Consider the following 22,490-nt stretch of genomic DNA (forward strand, 5'->3'; position numbering starts at 1 on the left):
CAGCTCTTCCCCACAAGGTTTGCATAGGAGATAAACAGTCATTAGCGTTGTTATCCTCTTACATATTAAATTCCCATATCAGGTAATAGACAGCCCTAGCAGAGGGGATGTGTTTCTGGACCTCTCGGTCACCAGCGCAAGTGAGCTAATCATAGATATCAAGATTGAAGGCAGACTAGGCTGCAGTGACCATGCACTGGTGGAGTTCTCAGTCCTGAGGGATATGGGACAGGTGAAGGGTAAAGTCAGGACCCTGAATTTTAAGAAAGCAAAATTCCAGCTGTTCAAGTCAAAGAGACACCCGGGGAAACTGTCTTCAGGGACAAGGGAGCAGGGAAAAGGAAGGTCAAAGAAAGCGTACCTCCCCTGATGAACGCAACTAGCAAACTGGTAGCAACAGGCAAGGAGAAGGGTGAGGTACTCAAGAAATTTTAGCCTCCATCTTCACTAGCAATCTCTCATCCCACACCTCTCGAGTGGATGGGCCTCAAGGCAGGGACAGAGGGAGCAAAGCCACTCTGAATGTAATAAGAAGATCAGGTTCGAGACCACCTGAACATATGTAAGAGAACCTGAGCATATGTAAGTCCATGGGACCTGATGAGATGCTTCCCCGAGTCCTGAGGGAATTGGCTGGTGTAGTTGCCAAGCCAGTCTCCATGACACTTCAAAAGTCATGGCAGTCAGGTGAAATCCTTGGTGACTGGAAAAGGGGAAACATTGCACCCATTTTAAAAAAAGGTAGAAAGGATGACCCAGGGAACTACCAACCTGTCAGCCTCCCCTCTATGACTGGCAAGATGATGAAACAGATCCTCCTAGAAGCTATGCTAAGGCACATGGAGGACAGAGAGGTACTTCGAGACAGCTAGCATGGCTTCACCAAGGTCAAGTCTTACCTGACCAACCTAGTGGCTTCTAGGACAGATTGACTACATCAGTGGGCAACGGAAGAGCTATGGATGTCATCTATCTGGACTTCTGTAAGGCCTTTGACATGGTCCCTAGCAGAATCCTTCTCTAAATTGGAGACACATGGGTATGATGGATGGACTATTCAGTGAATAAGAATTGGCTGGATGGTTGCACCCAGAGGGTTGTGGTCAATGGCTCAATGTCCAGAAGGAGATCAGTCAAAAGAGGTGCTCTCAGGGGTCCATATGTGCACCAGTACTATTTAATATGTTCATCAATGACATAGTTGGATTGAGTGCTCCTTCAGCACATTTGCAGATGGCACCAAGCTGAGTGGTGAGGTTAACATGCCTAAGGGATGAGATGCCATTCAGAAGGACATGGAGAAGGTCAAGAAGTGGGCCCATGTGAACCTCATGAGGTTCAACAAGGCCAAATGCAAAGTCCTTCATCTGCGTTGGGGCAACCCTCAGTATCAATACAGACTGGGGGAAGAAGGGATCAGGAGCAGCCCTGTGGAGAAGGACTTGGGGGTACTGGTGGATGAAAAAATGGACATGAGCTGACAATGTGCGCTTGCAGCCAAGAAAGCCAGCTGTACCCTGGGATGCATCAAAAGAAACATGGCTGAGGGAGGGGATTCTGCCTCTCTGCTCCACTCTCCTGAGACCCCTCCTGGAGTGCCACATCCAGTTCTAGAGTCCTCAGTACAAGAAAGACATGGACCTATTGGATCAGGTCCAGAGGAGGACCAGGAAGATGGAAGACCAGGAAGACCAGTGGGACGGAACACCTCTGCTATGAGAACAGGCTGAGAGTGTTGGGATTGTTCAGCCTGGAGAAGAGAAGGCTCCAGGAAGACCTTATTGTGGCCTTTCAGTACTTAAAGAGGGCTTACAAGGAAGATGGAGACAGACTTTTTAATAGGGCCTGTAGTGATAGGGTGGAGGGGTAATGGTTTTAAACTAGAAGAGGGTAGATTCTGATCAGATATAAGGAAGAAATTTTTTATGACATGAGTGGTGAAACTCTGGAACAGGTTGCCCAGAGAGGTGGTAGATGCCCCATCCCTTGTAACATTCAAGGTCAGGCTGGACGGAGCTCTGAGTCATTTAATCTAGTTAAGGATATCCCTGCTTATTGCAGGGGGTGGACAAAATGATCTTTAAAGGTCCCTTCCAACCCAAACTATTCTATCATTCTATGACTCTGTGAAGCCATGCGGTGGGCAGGACTTGTCAGAGATACTATCCCGAATGCATACATGTAAGGAGTGTTAACAGGGATGATCGCAAGCGCGGGGCTGCAGCAGACGCTGCTCGCTGAGCAGGAGTGGAAGAGCCCGAGCGCTGCAGTGTCTGTCTGCCGCTGCGAGTGTCGCTGTTGGCTCACGCTGAGCCGAAAGGCGGGCGGCGGAACAAGGGCAAGCGGCGAGTGAGCAGCGGGGCTGCAAAGTGCGAGTCCGAAGCAGCACGGGGGGAGCGATCAGAATCGGGCTGCTCGGGGGAAGGTGCGGCGGGAAGAGCGCGGCGGCAGCGGTGACCCGCAGGTCGGCACCGGCGGTCGGAGGGACGAGCGGGCAGCTGGTGCCGGGCTTTGCAATGGCGGAGAGAGGAGGACGCCGGGGCTGGTGGGGACGAGCCCTGTTGTGGTGCGTCCTGGTGGCGGCGTGGGAGGCGGCGTGGGGGCAGCTGCGCTACTCGGTTCCCGAGGAGATGCCGAAGGGCTCGTTCGTGGGCGACGTGGCCAAGGACCTGACGCTGAAGCTGCCGGCGCTCCGCGCCCGCGAAGCCCGCGTTTTTGACACCGGTAGGACGCAGTACTTCGTTTTCGACTTGCAAAACGGCCACTTATCGATGAAGGAAAGGGTGGACAGAGAGAAGATATGCGCAGCTGTTGCTAAATGCGTTCTAAATTTTGAGATTCTTGTTAAAAATCCAGTGAACCTTTACAGAGGGGAGGTAGAAATACTGGATATTAATGATAATTCGCCGACTTTCCCCGAAAGGAACAGCGTCTTGGAAATCAGCGAATATACTGCACCTGGCACGCGTTTCCCATTGGAGAAAGCTCAAGATCCCGACATAGGAGTGAACTCTCTACAGAATTACGAGTGTACCGAGAGCACCTATTTCACCTTGGACGTGAAAAACGGAGACGACGGTATGAAATATCCGGAATTAATATTGGTGAAATCTTTGGATCGGGAACAGCAGGCTGCTCATAATTTAATCCTGACAGCCACGGACAGAGGGACTCCTGTGAAATCGGGATCGACAACAATCAAAATAATTGTGTTAGATGGAAATGACAATGCTCCGGAATTTACTCAGCCCGTTTATAAGGTGACCGTGAGAGAAGACGTGGCCGTGGGAAGCCGGCTGTTACAGGTGTCAGCGACTGACAGAGACGAGGGGCCAAACGCCGAGGTGAAGTACTCGTTCTTTAAAATCCCGGAGAAGTTCGACAAGACTTTTAAACTAGATCCGGAAAGCGGAGAAATTGAGATAACACAGAAGCTGAATTTCGAGGAACAGGAGTTTTACGAATTGGACGTGCAGGCTCGGGACACGGGCGGACTCTCGTCCCACAGCAAAGTTCTCATCACGGTCGCTGATGTGAACAACCATGTCCCTGAGATTGTGATTATGTCCGTGCTCAGTCCGGTCCCGGAAGATACACCGCTGGGGACAGTCATTGCAATTTTCAGCGTTCAAGACCGGGACTCGGGAGCGAACGGCGAGGTGAGGTGCAGCATCGGCGGACGCCTCCCGTTCCGTCTGGAGAAGACCTTTGAGGACTACTACCGCGTGGTGACTGCCGAGGTGCTGGACCGTGAGGCGGTGTCGGAGTACAACGTGACGGTGCGGGCGTCGGACGGCGGTTCGCCGCCGCTGTGGAGCAGCGCGGTGCTGTCGCTGCGGGTGCTGGACGTGAACGACAACGCGCCGGTGTTCGCGGAGGCGCGGTACAGCGCGCGGGTGGCCGAGAACAACGCGGCGGGCGCGCTGGTGCTGACGGTGCGGGCGGCGGACGCGGACTGGGGTCAGAACGCGCGCGTGCGGTACCGGCTGTGGGAGGGGCGCGTGCGGGGCGCGCCGCTGTCGTCGTACGTGTCGGTGCACGCGGAGACGGGCGCGCTGTACGCGCTGCGCTCCTTCGACTACGAGGAGGTGCGCGAGGTGGGGCTGTGGGTGCGGGCGGAGGACGGCGGCGCGCCGTCGCTGAGCAGCAACGTGTCGGTGCGCCTGGTGATCGTGGACGAGAACGACAACGCGCCGCAGGTGCTGTACCCGCCGCCGGCGTCGGGCGCGGGCTGGGCGGGCGTGGAGCTGGCGCCGCGGTCGGCGGAGCCCGGGGCGCTGGTGGCCAAGGTGGTGGCGGTGGACGCGGACGCGGGGCAGAACGCGTGGCTGTCGTACGAGCTGGCGAAGGCGACGGAGCCGGCGCTGTTCCGCGTGGGGCTGCACAGCGGCGAGGTGCGCACGGCGCGGGTGCCGCTGTCCCGCGACGCGGCGCGGCAGAGCCTGGTGGTGGTGGTGAAGGACCACGGGCGTCCGGCGCTGTCGGCCACGGCCACGCTGACGGTGGTGCTGGCCGAGGGCGTGGGCGAGCTGCTGTCGGAGCTGGGCAGCGCGGCGGCGGCGGCGGGCGAGCCGCCCGTCAGCCTGACGCGCTGGCTGGTGCTGGCCGTGGCGGCCGTGTCCTGCCTCTTCCTCGCCTTCCTGCTGCTGCTGCTGGCGCTGCGCCTGCGGCGCTGGCGCCGCTCGCAGCTGCTGGCGGCGGGCAGCGGCGCCTTGCGCGGCGTCCCGGCCTCGCACTTCGTGGGCATCGACGGCGTCCGCGCCTTCCTGCACTCCTACTCGCACGAGGTGTCGCTCACCGCCGACTCGCGCAAGAGCCAGCTCCGCTTCTCGGGCGGCAGCTGCTGCGACACCCTCCCGGCGCGCCCGCCAGCTGAGTCTTCAGGTGATTTCGTGCCTACGGGAGATCGAGTTACTGAAAATGATGGCCAAGTTTCCTTTCAGGTACGTTAATTTATTTTCTTTTGTTTACGCAATGCTTAGGATTGTTAAGGTAGCCACAGACATTTCGAAGTGCATCGTTCGCAGTCTTGTAAATAACATTTTACGATGGTCACCAGTTTATGAATGTCACCTCCTGAACACGTACTGAGTCTGCTGCCTGTGTTTTATGTGTCATGTTCTGTACCTGCTGGGCGGAGCTCGCCTTATCTAGCTGTCTCTAAGACTGGAAGGTTCTGTTGCATGTGCAGCTGCCCAAGGAAATTTCGGTTTCTAGGTCTTATGACACTTCCTTGATTTTTTTAAGTACTTTTTAATACCCAGTTCCCAGCATTTAGTTGCTATCCCCAGTATTAGCTCTCAATTGCTGGCAGAATTGGGCAACCTTGAACCTGAAAGCCAATAACTGAAGTCCCATGTTACTTGGAAATCTACCTTCAACGAACGAATTAATCAGTCCCAAATAAAGACACTCAAATTTTACAAATAGGTTCGTATTACACGGTGAACCAATTCCTCTGATATCCCATCGAGTTTTTTCCCACTGGTGGGCTTCATGGCTTAACCATTCGATACAAAAGTAATTGCCGGTTAGTGTACAGGCGAAATAGAATATATTTACTAGACTACAGATGGAAAATATTTTAAAAGAAAGTACGATGCATCACAGTCTGTTTATCCTGCGTTTAATTTCGAAATGTGAGTTAATCTCAGACTACAAAATATTTTACTTCTTGTTTTCTTTATAATATAAAACATTCTTTCCTGCCAAACACGCTATTCTGTTCTGAAAGCACATCTACCAAACAGGCTATCTTGGAAGCGGCCTGCCTTATTTCCTCCATTACTGACCTTTCATCAAGGACTGAACAGGCTTTTAGGACTTCAGGAATATAATTAATAAATAATATTACATTGCTGTATTGTTTGTTATTCTGCTATTTATGCCGGTGATACTTTGTATCGTTGCATTTTCAAAAAAATCAACTAGTGGCACATAAAAATGACTGCTTTCAAACTGAGAGAAAATCATACTGTAAGATTCCCAGTGAAGGTCTGCACATGGTTTTTTTGTGCTGATCTTAGATCTTGCCAAAATATTGTGACTTTCTACTGGTGTATACTGTGTGTAGTGGGAATGTAAGCCGAGACATAATCTTCACATGAACTAACCTTGTGGTCGTTACCTCTTTCTGCTGCCACCCATCAGACACAAACTCACATGCATGTGGGAAGAACATGTTTCCCTTTCTGATGCAGGCTTGTTCTTAGCTGCGTCCTCCCGGGATTTCACTGTGCTGTGGCCCACAGTATCGGGTACAAGGGGGAAGAGAAAATCCTGGAACTAGGAGACATCAATCTCTGCTCGGAAACAGCGATTTGGAGGGTGCTTCGGTGTGTGAAGATACACGAAAATGTGTTTCTGGGTTGTGATATGCAATTCTCGCTATATAGGAGGTGAATTGACCCCATAAATAGCCACATCCTTCTCTTGTCCTCATATACAGATGCCCACATGATTGCTACCCTTTGATTCCTGAAACACTACAAATTCAAACCAGCTTCTCGTTCTGATAGGTTATTCATTTGTTACCGTGAGTTGTGTATAGGTGCAGCTGGAGGAAAAGACGTTATCCTCCACTGGATAAATGGCCAGCGTTAGCAGGAAAACATATTTTCTAACGACACCTTACTGAGAAGGGGAGGAGATCTTCACATTGGCGCCTACAGAGAGTCAGCATTGGTGTACGCACGAGAGCTGCTCCTCTAGGTAGGTCGTGTGGAGTGTTTTCTAACCGTTTCTTATCTTCTACATAAGGGGCTGTGGTGATATATCCCTCCTTCAGATCTTTTTTTTAATTTATTCTTCAAAATATGAGAGACAAGATTTTAATGTACAGGTGAGATACCACGGCTTTTCATGAGGATGGGATCTATCTATTTTCTCTTGGCTTGTTCAAGCAACAGTAACGGCCGTCGACATTTGCCAGAAAAATGTTCTTAAGGTTCGAGACCCGCTGCAGCAACGGCCGGCTTAGAAATTGAGGCCGTGGTTTGTGAGAGACACAGACAAAAGAAATTCGGGATTGGATTGTATGGCACTGATACGGTGATGCTGGGTTTTGAATGTCGAAAGAGATGGGATCCAGTAGGCCTGGTGTGCCTGCTGTGGTTTTCTCAGTGGCTGGGATTCCCGGCTTTGCTTGTCCATCAGCGACCACTGTTCGAAGTGGGAAAGCTGGGCGCTAAATCGGGATCGTACAACTATCGAAAATAAACCGACTATCTCCAAGCAGCGTCCATCCCGTCCTGCCGTTTCTCTCACAGTGGGCGGACAAGCCCGCGCCCTCACATTAGAGACCAGTAAGATCACTGTGGGGCAGAGATGGAGATCCTCTCCCACATCCACCAAGCAACGGGGGAGGGTTTTTCTTGCAGAATACTTGCAAATTTAAGAAATTCCTACAATGGGAATTCCTAGATGTACCGTTGCAGCACAGATACAAGTTTTCTGTTTGGCGCTACTGGTAACACCTGCGCTTTCCGGGCACGCGTGTGAGTACGAATTAAGGATGTGCACGGCAGGACCTTCGGGCTGTCGTCTTCCTCTCGGACGCTGCGGTTCTCAGGCACCGGCTCAGGGTGTCGCTGTTGGCCAAGGCGGAGAAGCGGCTCCGCAGTCGTCTCCTCCACGGACCCTGCGCCCGCGCAGTGCCGGTCCGGGCAGAGCAGAGCAAAGAGAAGAGCAGGAACTGCCCAACTCAGCCGGTCCTCCGATCGGCAACAGGGATTTTATGTATTTATTTCTCTCAGGTACTGATTCAGCTGCTCGGAAAACCCATTTTAAAATCGTCTGCAGGATACGCTTCATCAAAGCAGAGAATGGAGGTCCGACCGGCAGCACAGGGCCGGGTAGCCGCAGGGCGGGTCGCGCTGTTGGCTGTGCTGCTGGTGTTGTGCTGCCGGGCGGCGGCGGAGCGGATCCACTACGCCATTCCCGAGGAGCTGGGCAGAGGCTCGCCGGTGGGGCCGCTGGCGCGGGACCTGGGACTGAGCCCGGCGGAGCTGCCGGCACGCAAGCTGCGGATAGTCTCTGGTGACGAAAAGCAATACTTCACTCTCGGGGAAGACAATACAAATCTGCGGGTAAACGGGAGGATAGACCGAGAGGGGATCTGCGGGGCCGTGTCGCCCTGTGTCCTCAGCTTGGAGGCAGTAGTGGAAAACCCATTCAATATATTTCATGTAAGCGTTACTATCCAGGATATTAATGACAACGCTCCGCAATTTGACAGAGAATTTGTTGCCATAGAAATGATCGAGTCCACCCCTCCTGGGGCCAGGTTCCCATTGGGCAATGGCAGAGACCCCGACACTGGGGTGAATTCATTGCAAAACTACCAACTTACCCCCAACCCGCTTTTCTCCCTTGTAGTGAGGGAGAGTCCCGATAGGACGAAGCAACCTGAATTAGTGCTGGAGAAAAGCTTAGACCGAGAAAAACAGAGAAATCACCATTTGATACTGACGGCGGTGGATGGTGGGGATCCAGTCCGATCCGGGACCGCCCAGATTAAGATTAACGTGACGGACGCAAATGACAACCCGCCGGTATTCACGAAAGATATTTACAAGGTTCGACTGTTGGAAAACCTGCCAGAGAGCTCCTTAGCTTTTCAGGTGAAAGCTACTGACGGCGACGAAGGCACAAATGCAGAAATTACCTACTCTTTTAGTGACATTGCAAACAGTCCTCATCATCTTTTCACTCTGGACTCCAGGACGGGGGATGTGAAGGTAGCAGGCCCCTTAGATTATGAAGAAGGGAAATATTATGAAGTGACTGTTGAAGGCAAGGACGGGGGTGGGCTGAGTGCGCACGCAAAAGTGCACATAGACATTCTAGACGTGAACGACAATGCGCCAGCCCTTTCCCTCCTGCCTATCCTGAACCTGATACCTGAAGACACGGTTCCAAGCACTGTTGTAGCTGTGATCAATGTCCGTGACAGAGACTCGGGAGATAACGGCAAAGTGAGCTGCAACATCGACGGCGATTTGCCTTTCAGATTAGAGCCGTCATCAGAGAACACCTATAAACTAATAATAGCCAGTGCCCTGGACAGGGAAAAGGACTCCGCTTACAATATCACCATCACTGCCAGGGACCGTGGCAGCCCGTCGCTGTCGAGCCGCGCGTCTCTGGTGCTGGAGGTATCGGACGTGAATGACAACGCGCCGGTGTTCGAGGAGGCGGCCTACAGCGCCTACGTGGCGGAGAACAACGCGGCGGGCGCGCCGGTGGTGCGCGTGCGCGCGCGGGACGCGGACGCGGGCGCCAACGGGCGCGTGAGCTACTGGCTGGCGGGCGGCAGCGCGGGCGCGGCGCCCTACGTGTCGGTGGAGGCGCGGAGCGGCGCGGTGTACGCGCAGCGCTCCTTCGACTACGAGCAGTGCCGCGAGTTCGCGGTGGCGGTGCGGGCGCAGGACGGCGGGGCGCCGGCGCGGAGCTCCACGGCCACGGTGCGCGTCTTCGTGCTGGACCGCAACGACAACGCGCCGCGGGTGCTCTGGCCGCCGCCGGCGGGAGCGTCGGGGTCGGGAGCGTCGTCGTTGCCGGCGGCGTTCGAGGTGGTGCCGCGTTCGGCCGAGGCCGGCTACCTGGTGGGCAAGGTGGTGGCGGTGGACGCGGACGCGGGGCGCAACGCGTGGCTGTCGTACGAGCTGGTGCAGGCGTCGGAGCCGTCGCTGTTCCGCGTGGGGCTGCACAGCGGCGAGGTGCGGACGGCGCGGGCCGTGTCGGAGAGGGACGCGGCGAAGCAGCGTGTGGTGGCCGTGGTGAAGGACCACGGGCAGCCGGCGCTGTCGGCCACGGCCACGCTGCACGTGGTGCTGGCCGAGAGCTTGCAGGAGGCGCTGCCGGAGCTGAGCGAGCGGGCGGCGGGCGCCGACTCGCCGGCCGAGCTGCAGTTCTACCTGGTGCTGGCGCTGGCGCTGCTCTCCGCCCTCTTCCTGCTGAGCGTGGCGCTGGCCGTGCTGGCGCGGCTGCGCCGGGCCGGGCCACCCGCCGTGCTGCGCTGCCTGGGCGCGCAGCGCTTCTCCGTGCCCGGCGCCGCCTTCCCGGCCGACTTCTGCGAGGGCACCTTGCCCTACTCCTACAACCTGTGCGTGGCGCCGGCACGCGCCGTGGCCGAGGGCGCTTGGCTGCCGCCGCCGCCGCTGCCCAGCGTGCCCGCGGAGGAGCTGCTCGGCACGGAGCCCTGCGGGAAGCCGAGCCCGAGCAGCAGCGCCGGCGCGGGAGAGCCGCCCACCGACGCCGACGCCCCGCAGGTGTGTAAGCCCTCTCGCTCTCGCTTTTTTCTTTGATCTGTGCTGAACCTCCTTGGCTGTTCCCCTGGGATTTCGGGGGGTGATGTGGATGGGGAGTGCTGGTCCTTGTGTCCCTGAAGAAATGAAAGATCGGGGTAACATTATTCCATTCAGAGCAAGCCGTTAGCCGTGCTCTCCTTGATTTATGGGTGCTCACGGGTTGATGTTCAGCTGAGGGGTTTTGTCTCCAAGTCTTGTGCTGCCTAAAGTCTTCTGAGGTATTAAGGGTGAAGGGAATGCCTATTGTGTAGAAAGAGATCCGCTGATTCTGCATGACAGACTCGGGATTCAGACGTGCAGTTGGAGATGTTTCATTTCTGTTCGATTTTTCCCGAAACTGTTCACTTGGGCCTGGTTGATAACTGGACACAAACCCGTTGGTTAATGTCTTTTTCGGTATTGGACTCTAAAAGGAAACGTACTTGTGTCTCCATGAACGGAAAAGTGACGGATTTCTCATCCCTAGTGAAAAAAGAGTGTCGCCCGTCTTTTTTGGAAATGCTGCTGCAGAAATTCCAATGGTGGGACGGGTTAATTTTGTGTTTCTGTGGAGCGCTGATCCTCGTTTCCATGAAAGAAGGAACACCGTATCCCCCTTCCACTCACATCAGGAATCAAGCGTCGGCACTTCTTAGTTCTTTGGTGGTCGCAGGTTCAGGTGAGAGCTTTTGGCTACAACTCTCGAATGAGTTAGTAACGGTGAACCCGGTAAATTAATGATTCTGCATGACGAAGTCCGGAAAATGTGGTGTGGAAAGGAAAGGTGCGTGTGGCTCCATGAATTGAGAAGTGACAGTTTCTTCCTCCCTCGTGAATGTTCCCCTGTTCCACCGTCTGCCCTCATCTTTTGGGGAAAGATTGCTGCAGAAATGGCAGGATTAATGGGATAGATAAACTCTTTTTCCAGGCAGACCTTTTCCGAGTTCTTTGTGCAGTTATTTCTCTTTTTTTTTCTTCCATGCTAGGTGGTAGCTCCCTCTTTTTTTCCCGTTCCTGATCAGTCTTTCATACACAGGTGAAGGTGTAAAATGAGATCTCAAGGGGAAAAAAAAAACCAACCAAAAAAAACCCCCACAACAACCCCAACAACCTAAATCGGCGTTTAGTACTTCAGAGCCTGTCTTCTTTACCTCTCCCCTTTTCCCAAAACGAGGTAATTGGACCTAATTGATTGCGTTTACGGGGCAATACTTTTTGCAGCAGTTGTTGTGTCTGCCTGTTTACAAGAGGAGGGCTCTACCCGTCCTGAAAACATATGGAAAACAACGGTAGAATACTCAAAATGACAGCAATTAGGCACTTGAATAGACTCCATTTGCACATTTACAATTGGTCCGCTCATAGTTTAAGGGTGTGCAGCCGTACTTGTCTTCTGTCGTCCTACAGTGTGTGGTCGAAAAGGTGAAGAATCAAGAAATAGATGAATACTAATAAGCATCAGTGTTTTACACTATGATTTCTGAGAAAATCAAAGCCCCTTCCTGGTTGTTCGAGCTACTGAATTACTTGTTTAAATGTAAATGTGTATAAACTCTAAAACCCCTAAATCAATGTGGGCTAATGAAAAGGGAAACCACACAGTAGAGTCCTTCAACTTTCCTTTTCCACTATTAGCTGTCACTGTAAATGTAGCAGCAGTTTAATGTAATTCATCTTCTCTCAACCAATTTAAAAATACTGTTGAGAAGATATTAATATCCAGAAAATAGCTGGACAAGAAGAATTTAGAGAAAATCAGCTCTGCCGTATGACTGCTTTCAGCCCCTTTTGCTGGTGTGGGATACAGACTAGGCAGAGAAGCAAAGGCAGATGTGCCTGTTATTCTTCTTGCTGCACTCGCAAAGCCATTTTCCCTGCAGATTGCGGGGAACCGAGCAGAAGATTCTGGCCAGGCTCACTGCAGGTGCTTCCCGCCTCCCGGGTAGCTGTAGTACAATGAGTGCAAAGTGATGAAGTGACCTACAGCCTGCAAGCGGAGTGGGTCGGAGAGGGTGATTTTCGAGAAGTAGGGGAGCCTTCTCCTGCGCTGTGTTCTCACGAATGTCTTCTAGGGAGAAATCCCAAATTAAATCGGATTCTCTCTTGATTGCCCACACCTTCTTCAGCCTTTAAATGTTTAATCTCAGTCAGTAGTGGTGGTGGTGTCATTAACTTGAAGCGTGTTCCGTGTGAACTGTAGTAATTACAGCAAAGTTCCTACCGCTCAGGTTTTTGAACCTAATACCTGGCAATCTGGTTCTCTGCGGCGGGGTGGGTCTTAATATCAGGTTTTCTATGGCAGAGCCTGTTTTCTTTTGCTGGCCCTGTACCAGTCATTCAAGCATGACTGCTACACAAATTCGTGGTGGGGATTGTTATTTGGGATGAATGGGATAAGACTCGTAATACTCTGCGGGTCATATTACGAAGTTGTTTTACTTTACATCTGTCGCCATTAGGAGGTCATTTTTCCCGTGCAGTAGAAATTACACTCATCGTTAAAGAAAGGAACATCTTAGAGAAAAGCCAAAGGAGGTCTCCATTTGAGGGAGGATCTTCATTGCTACTTTGTTCTATTGGTCGGGATGTGGTGAATTAATGTGGCTGCATGACTCTCTTTTGATCTGCAGAAAGGATGAGTGAAAAGTAATGAAACACGACTGCTACAAAATGCCGTGCAATTCGTGATGGCGATTGTGCTGTCGGGCTATATGGATAATGCTTGTAGCATTCTACACGTCATATTCAGAAAAAAATAATAGCTATAATATATCACCATTACAAAAACACGTTTCCCGTGCGATAGAAGTCACACGCCCAGTGAAGGCGTGTTATTTCTTCTGGTCGTGATTTCCTCGAGGATCAAATGAGAGATGCTCTGGAGAAAAGGCATTGGAGGAGATCCGCGGTGGCCGGGAAGCGAAGTGTCCGTGGCGAGTGTCCCGTCGGCGCGAACTGACCGTGGGAAAGGGCGGCGGGCAGCGCTGGGTGGCTGCAGTACCGGGAGGAGGCTGCGGGCGCCGCTGTTGACCGAGGAGGAGCGAGAGGAAGGCTGGAGCGGTGCAGGCAGCCCCGCCCGCTGCGTCCAGGCTCGCTCGCTGGCTGGCTGCGTGTCTGTTTGAGCGGGCGGGCGGGCGGTCTGCGAGTGTCCCCGCGGTGCGGAGCCGCGGTGCAACGAGGTGGAGGAGCCGGCGGCAGCATCCTGGAGCGGCGACACAGGGACGGAGCTGGAGAGGGAGGCGACACAGCGAGGGGTGGTATTGCGTCGCCGGCGGTGCCGCGTTGGAGATGTTTGCGACGGGGAGGCACTGGGTCCGTCAGGATCGAGCCCTGCTGTGGTGTATCCTGGTGGCAGCGTGGGAGGTGGTGTGGGGTCAGCTGCGCTACTCGGTTCCCGAGGAGATGCCGAAGGGCTCGTTCGTGGGTGACGTGGCCAAGGACCTGACGCTGGAGCTGCCGGTGCTCCAAGACCGCGGTTTCCGCCTCTTGGACAAAGGTAGGACGCAGTATTTCGCTCTGCACGGGAAGACGGGACATTTAGTGACAGCGGAGAGGATAGACAGAGAGCAGCTGTGCGAGAGTGTGCAGCAATGCGTGCTCCGCTGTGAGGTGATAGTGGAGGGAGAAATGCGGGTTTACGGAATCGAAGTGGAAATCAGGGACATTAACGACAACGCCCCCAGCTTCCGAGAGGTAGAAACTGAATTGAGGCTTGCCGAGACGACAGCCCCGGGTTTGCGGTTTCCCCTCCGTGAAGCGCAAGACCCAGACGTGGGACGGAATTCCCTGCAGAGGTACGAGCTGAGCGGCGACGAGCACTTCTCGCTGTCCGTGCAGACGGGCCCCGGCGGGGACCAGCGTCCCGAGCTGGTGCTGGCGAAGGCGCTGGACCGGGAGGAGGCGGCCTTTCACGAGCTGGTGCTGAGGGCGAGCGACGGCGGCGAGCCGTCGCGGACGGGCACGGCACGGATCCGCGTGGCGGTGCTGGACGCCAACGACAACGCTCCCGCGTTCAGCCAGGCGGAGTACACGGTGCGTGTGGCGGAGGACGTGCCCGCGGGCTCCGCCCTGCTCACCGTCACGGCCACCGACGCCGACGAGGGGACAAACGGCGACGTGAAATACAGTTTCCATAAAATTTCAGACCGGGCGTCGAAACTTTTTTCCCTGGACTCTGAGACAGGAGAAATATCCCTTAAGGATGATTTGGACTTTGAGGAAACGTCCGTACATGTATTGCAGGTGCAGGCACGAGACGCAGGAGAACTGTCTGACACGGCGAAAGTCGCGATCACAGTGACAGACGTGAATGACAACGCACCCGAAATGACAGTGTCGTCGGCGCTGAGTGCGATCTCTGAGGACGCCCCGCCGGGGACGGTGGTGGCCCTGCTGCACGTGCAGGACCGCGACTCGGGCCCCAACGGCCAGGTGACCTGCTCGCTCGACGACGGCATCCCGTTCCGTCTGGAGAAGACCTTTGAGGACTACTACCGCGTGGTGACTGCTGAGGAGCTGGACCGTGAGGCGGTGTCGGAGTACAACGTGACGGTGCGGGCGTCGGACGGCGGTTCGCCGCCGCTGTGGAGCAGCGCGGTGCTGTCGCTGCGGGTGCTGGACGTGAACGACAACGCGCCGGTGTTCGCGGAGGCGCGGTACAGCGCGCGGGTGGCCGAGAACAACGCGGCGGGCGCGCTGGTGCTGACGGTGCGGGCGGCGGACGCGGACTGGGGTCAGAACGCGCGCGTGCGGTACCGGCTGTGGGAGGGGCGCGTGCGGGGCGCGCCGCTGTCGTCGTACGTGTCGGTGCACGCGGAGACGGGCGCGCTGTACGCGCTGCGCTCCTTCGACTACGAGGAGGTGCGCGAGGTGGGGCTGTGGGTGCGGGCGGAGGACGGCGGCGCGCCGTCGCTGAGCAGCAACGTGTCGGTGCGCCTGGTGATCGTGGACGAGAACGACAACGCGCCGCAGGTGCTGTACCCGCCGCCGGCGTCGGGCGCGGGCTGGGCGGGCGTGGAGCTGGCGCCGCGGTCGGCGGAGCCCGGGGCGCTGGTGGCCAAGGTGGTGGCGGTGGACGCGGACGCGGGGCAGAACGCGTGGCTGTCGTACGAGCTGGCGAAGGCGACGGAGCCGGCGCTGTTCCGCGTGGGGCTGCACAGCGGCGAGGTGCGCACGGCGCGGGTGCCGCTGTCCCGCGACGCGGCGCGGCAGAGCCTGGTGGTGGTGGTGAAGGACCACGGGCGTCCGGCGCTGTCGGCCACGGCCACGCTGACGGTGGTGCTGGCCGAGAGCGTGGGCGAGCTGCTGTCGGAGCTGGGCAGCGCGGCGGCGGCGGCGGCGGCGGGCGAGCCGTCCGTCAGCCTGACGCGCTGGCTGGTGCTGGCCGTGGCGGCCGTGTCCTGCCTCTTCCTCGCCTTCCTGCTGCTGCTGCTGGCGCTGCGCCTGCGGCGCTGGCGCCGCTCGCAGCTGCTGGCGGCGGGCAGCGGCGCCTTGCGCGGCGTCCCGGCCTCGCACTTCGTGGGCATCGACGGCGTCCGCGCCTTCCTGCACTCCTACTCGCACGAGGTGTCGCTCACCGCCGACTCGCGCAAGAGCCAGCTCCGCTTCTCGGGCGGCAGCTGCTGCGACACCCTCCCGGCGCGCCCGCCGCCCGACGAGCCCGCGCCGCTGCTCGCCGAGGACGCCGACGGCGCCCGCCGCGCCGACCCCGCCGCTCCCCCGGTGAGTTCCTCCCACCACGCTTGCTCCGCGACTTCTTCCTCTCCTGCTTCTCTGCCCTTTCTTACCCATGTTGAGGGACACAAGAGATAGACTTTTCTCCTTTCCTTGTTTAGTGTCCCGCTGTAGAATCGTTCAGTGTGAGGTTTGCCTTCGCAGGGAAGTTTTACCTAGGACACGTTATTCCATCTGTATTGTGAGTCCTGGGAGATTCTTGCAATTTGTCTTCTATCCTTAAGCAATAGCTCAATTATGTACTTATGACCAATGGCATAAGGGGAGCTTTGGGAAGAACAATCTGAGTATTCACTGCCTGCTAAACACCTTTGGATCTGATAGTGTGTGGAAGGCCACATCTGTTATATTGGACTGTCCTATGTGTGAGTTTGATGTTTACAGCTGTAAAGGGAAAGACTTTTATAGACCTGTTTTCTTAAAATATTACTGTAAGAAATGCTCCTGCTTGTGACATAAACATGGTTAGAAGTCAAATATTATCCATGGTAAGAATTTGTCTGAGCACCTTTTCTTTGGATGGAGTCTATCTGCTATTTATGAAGAGCTGTGGCAATAATGCAAGCTACAAAGGGTTTTAGTAGAGTCTTGGGGATGACATGGCACATATTTTCTTGATTCCCAGGGTTTATTCCTGGCCTTCTGAAAATGCATCTGTAGGTGTCCTAAATTTTGAGTTTGTGAGTACATCAGTTTGCCTTCCTGTGGCATGTTTTTCCTTGTGATGGTAAGTATATTCTCAACAGTGCTTCTCAGTGGAAGAAATGCTTTTATTTGTTACATACACACGGTGAGAAGTCAGTGCAGGATCAGCAAGAGACTGGCCTGGAAGTGGAAAAAGAGGGGGTTGTATGGTCCATCTGGCCTGGTGGTGCTTTAATATCCTGCCTACTGCCAAGGCCCTTTTCCTGCATCCTGAGAGCAGATGACAATGTTCTGATGAATTTGTCTGCAAGCAATAGCCGTCGAAGTGCAGCATACTTCAGGGGTGCTATTTCTAGTAATTGCTGTGTGAAACGTTCTTCTTCCAGCTCTATGTCCTTCTGAGACTGTGATGTAGAGTTTCATTTTGTCTGTATTAAAGCTTTTCCTAGCCTTGACCGACCATCAGGTGTTATTAGTGGCTCTTGCTCTTGTGAAAGTTACTTGTGAAGTAACTGCTGATGCTTTGTTGGTATCAAAATTGATGTAAATGTAGGGGATGGGAAGGTATTTTTGTGATGAATTTCTGTCATGTCCGGTGCAGGTTTTCCTGTGAAATGTAGTTACTTTATGTGGATGTAAACATTGCATTAATGGTAGCAGAGTTGCATATCTTTGAAATTGCCCATATGCTAAGGAGGAATGATGGTGTCTTTGAGCAGATACTGATGACTGAGTCTTCAACTGGGCATATTGCTTATGCGATTTAGAACATGAAGAACATGTTTCTTCAAAGGAGTGCAATGAGCAGAGAAGTTGCTCTGCATGTGTCTGCATTGTGATCCTTCTTCTCCCTCAGAAGAAGGATTTATTTCAGTGATGTCTGTCTGCAAAGTTAGCTTCCCCATTGCATGATGTTTGTGCATGTTGAAGGATTCTGTCTGCACAGAGACTCAGCAGGTGGAAGAGTTCACTGTGGTGTGTCTAAAAGGGATATTAAATGTTCAGTTTCTGCCAGTAGTTTTACGAATGCATAGGTGTGGTCCTGTGTATTTTCTTTTTCTTATTGTGCAAAAGAATGACTTTGAGAACTGTGTCTGCGGTGCTTGTTGTGAACTCCTGTGTGATCCTCCCTTGTACATTTTACCAACAAGGTGACCTCCTTGTGACCCTACTACAGTTGACATAATCTGAATTCTTAACTGTGATGCCTTCACTTCTGTAAATTTCCCATTACTTCCTTGTTTTCTCTCATGTTTTAAAGCTAGGCCTTAATTTGGCTGATAGCCCTTAATAATCTATTCAACATTTAAGGCTGGGGAGCAGTTTACTTCCACACCCTGAGGGTGTTCAACTGCCAAGAAACAGACTTTGATATACTCTGTTTCCCTAAGATGTTGCTGAATGAAATGCTCTTTCACCTGTGGCTGAATACATGGCCAAAAGCTGGATTTAGTCTGTGGTGCACCTAAAGTCTGAGAATGTAGAGCAAGGATGGTGGGGAGGACAGATTCCAAACATAAAAAGACGTGGGTCAATGTGGTTTTGTCTGCACAATGGTTTGATTTCATGCCTGGTGCCAAGGCCTGTGCCATTCATGTTACGTTCTTAACTTCACTGTCCGTAAAGGTTATTGTAATCCACTGATAATAAAATATTTAAGCATAAGTGTGTTCCTAGAATGATGATGCATGGATAGAATGGCTTAAAATGCCTGTGTGAAACTGTCTTTATCCGCCTCTATCTCCCTGGAACATTGCGATGTAAAGGTTCTTCACAGTTGTAATTAGACTTTCTTTCAGGCCACTGTTTCCTGGAAGGTCATGGTTTATTTTCCCCATTTCTGGGTTCTGCGATTGCATTTGAAACAGGGAGCGTTGTTTTGTGACAAGTACTTCAACCACTTAAGAAAGAATTTTATGTGTGAGGAAAATAAAGCAGGAGCTAAAGAGGAGTTTCTATATTTTCATAGCTTTAGAAAGATGCCCTTAACAAAGTGCTTACACTTAACAGAATTTTACTGGTAGGGGGATTAGCGGGTGACATAGTGGGGAAAAAAATGGATGTGAGCTGATGAGTATTTCGTGAAATGAAACCCTCTACTATGCAGTCCAGAGTAAGATTTTTAAGGTCACAGCTGGACCTTGAGACCTCAGTGACTTCCAAGTGCTCTGGGGGATGAATTTCAATACCTGCAGTGAAGACCGAGATGTCCTCCCAGTGACTTTCCTCTGACAACAGTTTTCTCTGTTGAGGCTTCCTTCTGTTGCTTGTCTGTTTGGGGTTTTTTTGTTTGGTTGGGTTTTTTCTTTTTTTTTGTTGGTTTTTTTTTTTTTCTTTTTCTGGTCTCCTATGTTGAAAGATATTATTTATTTAGCTTAGATAAGTAAGTTTTAATTAGAATAATTTACTTAGGGTTATACTATGGTGTGATTTACGCTGTTTGCCTAGCTTTATTTGGCATCAGAACTAGACTTGCTGAAGCCTTTAGGCTGCAATAGAGTTCATAGTAATTTTCCTAGCAGCTGTGCTGTGTTTGGTCTTTTAGTATGAGGTACATGTGGATTACATGTTGATGATGTTTTGGTAGTGTTTTCCCTAAGTTAGCTGTGTCATATTTGGAAACATCTAAAAGATACAAGTAGAAGTTCAGTTTCTCCTAGTTGATCTAGGAGGCCCACTGTTGCAGTTACATGCATTTTCAAGATGAAAATTGTCCAAAGAAATTACTTTGAGGAACAGTGGCTCTGGTGTTTTGTGTGACCCCTTTGTAAGCCTCTGGTGGACTTTTTACTAACTAGATAGCTTTCTTCTGTACATACTTCAGTTGTTCTCATATAAGAGGAAGTTGTGTGTGCAACTTTTCCTTCAACGGTGTCTTCCTGCAAAAGTAGCTTTCACGTTGTGTGATGTTTGGTCAAGGTGGAAGATTCTGTCTGCCCAGAGACAGGGAAGGTGAAAACATTTGCTGTGATATAATTTGAAATATCTGAAAGATGGGATTAAAGGTTAAATTAGTCCTAGTTTTTATATGAGGCCTACAGTTGTTCCATGCATTTTCCCTATTTCATTGTCAAAAGAAATCACTTTGAGGTACTGTGGCTCTCGGTTTTGGTGTGAGATTCTGTGTGAGCCTCCTGTGGACTTTTTGCCAACTAGATACCCTTCTTGTGTACCTTCTAATCTGACATACCTGACGCATAATCTGTGTATTTGACAAAATCTGAAATGTGAAGCTATGATTCCTTCACTCCTGCAAGCTTCCCATTCTTGTATTAGTGTTTTTGTTTTGACTTGGTTTGGTTTATTTGTTTGCTTGTTTTGTCCAGGTCTGAAGCTGGGCCTCAGACTGGGTATTGTGGCTGGTAACCCTTAAAACATTGAAAGATCTCTTAGAATTGTTGGGCTGGGGAAGCAGTTTCCATCCATACCTTGAAGATGTTCAACTGCCAAGACAAAGACTTTGATAGACCTCTGTTTCCCTAAGATGTCACTGAAGGAAATGCTCTTTTGCCTCTGTCTGCCATATGGCCAAAATATTGGATGTTGTCCATGGTGCAAGTAAAGGCTGTGAATGCAGAGCAAGGAGCGTGAGAGGCTGGCTTCAAACCATGAAAATAGGTGGGTGACTGTGTCTTTGGCTGAACAATGCTTTGATTTCATACCTGCTTGTCGTGGTTTAGCCTCAGACGGCAACAAAGAACCACGTGCCGCTCGCTCAGGCCTTCCCGATACAGGAAGAATCGGAGGAAAAAAAAGGCAAGACTCTTGGGTTGAGACAAAGGCAGTTTAACAGAACAGTAAAGGGAACAGGCAAACAACAACAATAACACGGATAGAGGAATATACGAACACGATTACGGAACCGCCGCTCCCCGACCTGACCCGGTAGCCCCAGCCCGCTCCAAGCGGCAACTTCCTGCCCCCTCCCCCGGCAGCTCAGGGTGGGCATGGCTCACATGGCATGGAATACCAGGAAAAATTAACCCTATCCCCGCCGGAACCAGGGCATTATCCACCCCTTATTCCATACCATCTATGCCATGCCCAGCAGGTTCCAATGAATTGCCACCACTTTCGCCTGTCATGTATATATATATACATATATATTCATGCAGATATAATGCCCTTAGTTTATGGGCCATCCCTCCAAAGTGTCCGTTGAGTTCTTTTAATCCATGGCTTTGGGCTCCATCTGTTAGAACAGTCTCTCAGGGCAGGTGAGATGCTGGGTGGTGCTGGTCTGTTGCATGCTGGTTTTTTCGGAGCTTGTGACTGATGCACCCGGTGTGGCTCATGCTCACAGTCCGTGGGCTGAAGATGTAGATCTTGAGGAAACTGCTGGGCGCCAGCTGCTGAGGTCAGTTCTTATCCCATCATCCCTGTGCCTTACTTGTAGTACAACTGATAGCAATTATAGCAACGAGGACATACAGTGACAGTGTTACTTAGCAATTAACAGCACACAATCTGATTCATTGGCTATTCTCGCCCAAAATCAGATCCCCATGAGGTACACATCGGACTTCCCCATCCTTCCGCATCACCCACCAAGTGCACCCAGGTCCTTGGGCAAAAGCAATCCCACACATGGGTTTGCCTTTGCCTGAGGCAGGACTAACCCAGACTGTCTTCCCTAGCATATTCTTCATGTGCACTACGGGGACTTTATCCCCTTCTACAGTACGTGGAAGTTTTGATTGGGCAGGGCCAGCCCGATTGTTAGATCCCCTGGTGTTAACTAGCCAGGTAGCTTTTGCTAAATGTGTATCCCAGTGTTTTAAAGTCCCACCGCCCATTGCTCTCAGTGTAGTTTTTAACAGTCCATTGTATTGTTCTATCTTCCCAGAGGCTGGTGCGTGATAGGGGATTTGATATACCCACTTGATACCATGCTCTTTGGCCCAGGTGTCTATGAGGCTGTTTCGGAAATGAGTCCCCTTGTCTGACTCAATTCTCTCTGGGGTACCATGTCGCCACAGGACTTGCTTTTCAAGGCCCAGGATAGTGTTCCGGGCAGTGGCATGGGGCACAGGGTATGTTTACAGCCATCCAGTGGTTGCTTCCACCATTGTGAGCACATAGCGCTTGCCTTGACGGGTTTGTGGCAGTGTGATATAATCAATCTGCCAGGCCTCCCCATATTTATATTTCAGCCATCGCCCTCCATACCAAAGAGGCTTCAAACGCTTGGCTTGTTTGATCGCAGTGCATGTCTCACATTCATGGATGACCTGTGCAATAGTGTCCATGGTCAAGTCCACCCCTCGGTCACAAGCCCATCTATATGTCGCATCTCTCTCTTGATGGCCTGAGGAGTCATGGGCCCACCGAGCTATGAATAGTTCACCCTTATGTTGCCAGTCCAGATCCACCTGAGCCACTTCAATCCTAGCGGCCCGATCCACCTGCTGGTTGTTCTGATGTTCCTCCGTGGCCCGATTCTTCAGTACGTGGGCATCTACATGGCGTACTTTCACAACCAGATTCTCTATCCGGGCAGCAATATCTTGCCATAGGTCAGCAGCCCAGATGGGTTTGCCTCTGCGCTGCCAGTTGCCCTGCTTCCACTGCTGTAACCACCCCCACAGAGCATTTGCCACCATCCATGAGTCAGTGTAGAGATAAAGTACTGGCCATTTTTGTCACTCAGCAATGTCCAAAGCCAGCTGAATGGCTTTCACCTCTGCAAACTGGCTCAATTCACCCTGTCCCTCACTGGCTTCTGCAACCCGTCGTGTAGGACTCCACACAGCAGCCTTCCACTTTCGATGCTTTCCCACAATTCGGCAGGACCCATCAGTGAACAGGGCATATTTTTTCTCA

At 52.4% G+C, this 22,490-nt stretch overlaps 3 protein-coding genes across 3 annotated transcripts in view; all 3 read left to right on the plus strand.

The window, feature by feature from the left end:
- The first annotated feature begins 2,652 nt into the window (after positions 1 to 2,652).
- LOC141749887 (protocadherin gamma-C5-like) overlaps positions 2,653 to 22,490 on the plus strand; it is a 280,377-nt gene continuing 260,539 nt past the window's right edge. Inside the window, exon 1 of the mRNA XM_074604147.1 lies at positions 2,653 to 4,943. Within this exon, the coding sequence (XP_074460248.1) occupies positions 2,772 to 4,943 (2,172 nt within the window). The 5' untranslated portion in view covers positions 2,653 to 2,771. The remainder of the gene's footprint in view (positions 4,944 to 22,490) is intronic.
- On the plus strand, positions 7,714 to 11,741 carry LOC141749767 (protocadherin gamma-B5-like). Its single transcript, XM_074603840.1, has 2 exons — positions 7,714 to 10,271; positions 11,697 to 11,741. Exons 1-2 carry the CDS (start codon positions 7,824 to 7,826, stop codon positions 11,739 to 11,741), a joined length of 2,493 nt encoding a protein of 830 aa, XP_074459941.1. The 5' UTR covers positions 7,714 to 7,823.
- Positions 13,483 to 17,822, plus strand: LOC141750008 (protocadherin gamma-A12-like). The gene is made up of 2 exons (XM_074604398.1): positions 13,483 to 16,010; positions 17,742 to 17,822. The coding sequence occupies exons 1-2, from the start codon at positions 13,578 to 13,580 to the stop codon at positions 17,820 to 17,822; spliced, it is 2,514 nt and encodes an 837-aa protein (XP_074460499.1). The 5' UTR covers positions 13,483 to 13,577.

This window comes from Larus michahellis, chromosome 11 (genome assembly GCF_964199755.1).
Source record: "Larus michahellis chromosome 11, bLarMic1.1, whole genome shotgun sequence".
Taxonomy (NCBI): Eukaryota; Metazoa; Chordata; class Aves; order Charadriiformes; family Laridae; genus Larus; species Larus michahellis.

Excerpts from the sequence above, each read along its gene's own strand:
- LOC141749767 (XM_074603840.1), top strand. The coding sequence starts at position 7,824 with ATGGAGGTCCGACCGGCAGCACAGGGCCGGGTAGCCGCAGGGCGGGTC. Across the intron at positions 10,272-11,696 it reads CCGACGCCGACGCCCCGCAG|TGTGTGGTCGAAAAGGTGAA; the intron begins GTGTGTAAGCCC and ends GTCGTCCTACAG.
- LOC141750008 (XM_074604398.1), top strand. The coding sequence starts at position 13,578 with ATGTTTGCGACGGGGAGGCACTGGGTCCGTCAGGATCGAGCCCTGCTG. Across the intron at positions 16,011-17,741 it reads CCGACCCCGCCGCTCCCCCG|AATGACTTTGAGAACTGTGT; the intron begins GTGAGTTCCTCC and ends ATTGTGCAAAAG.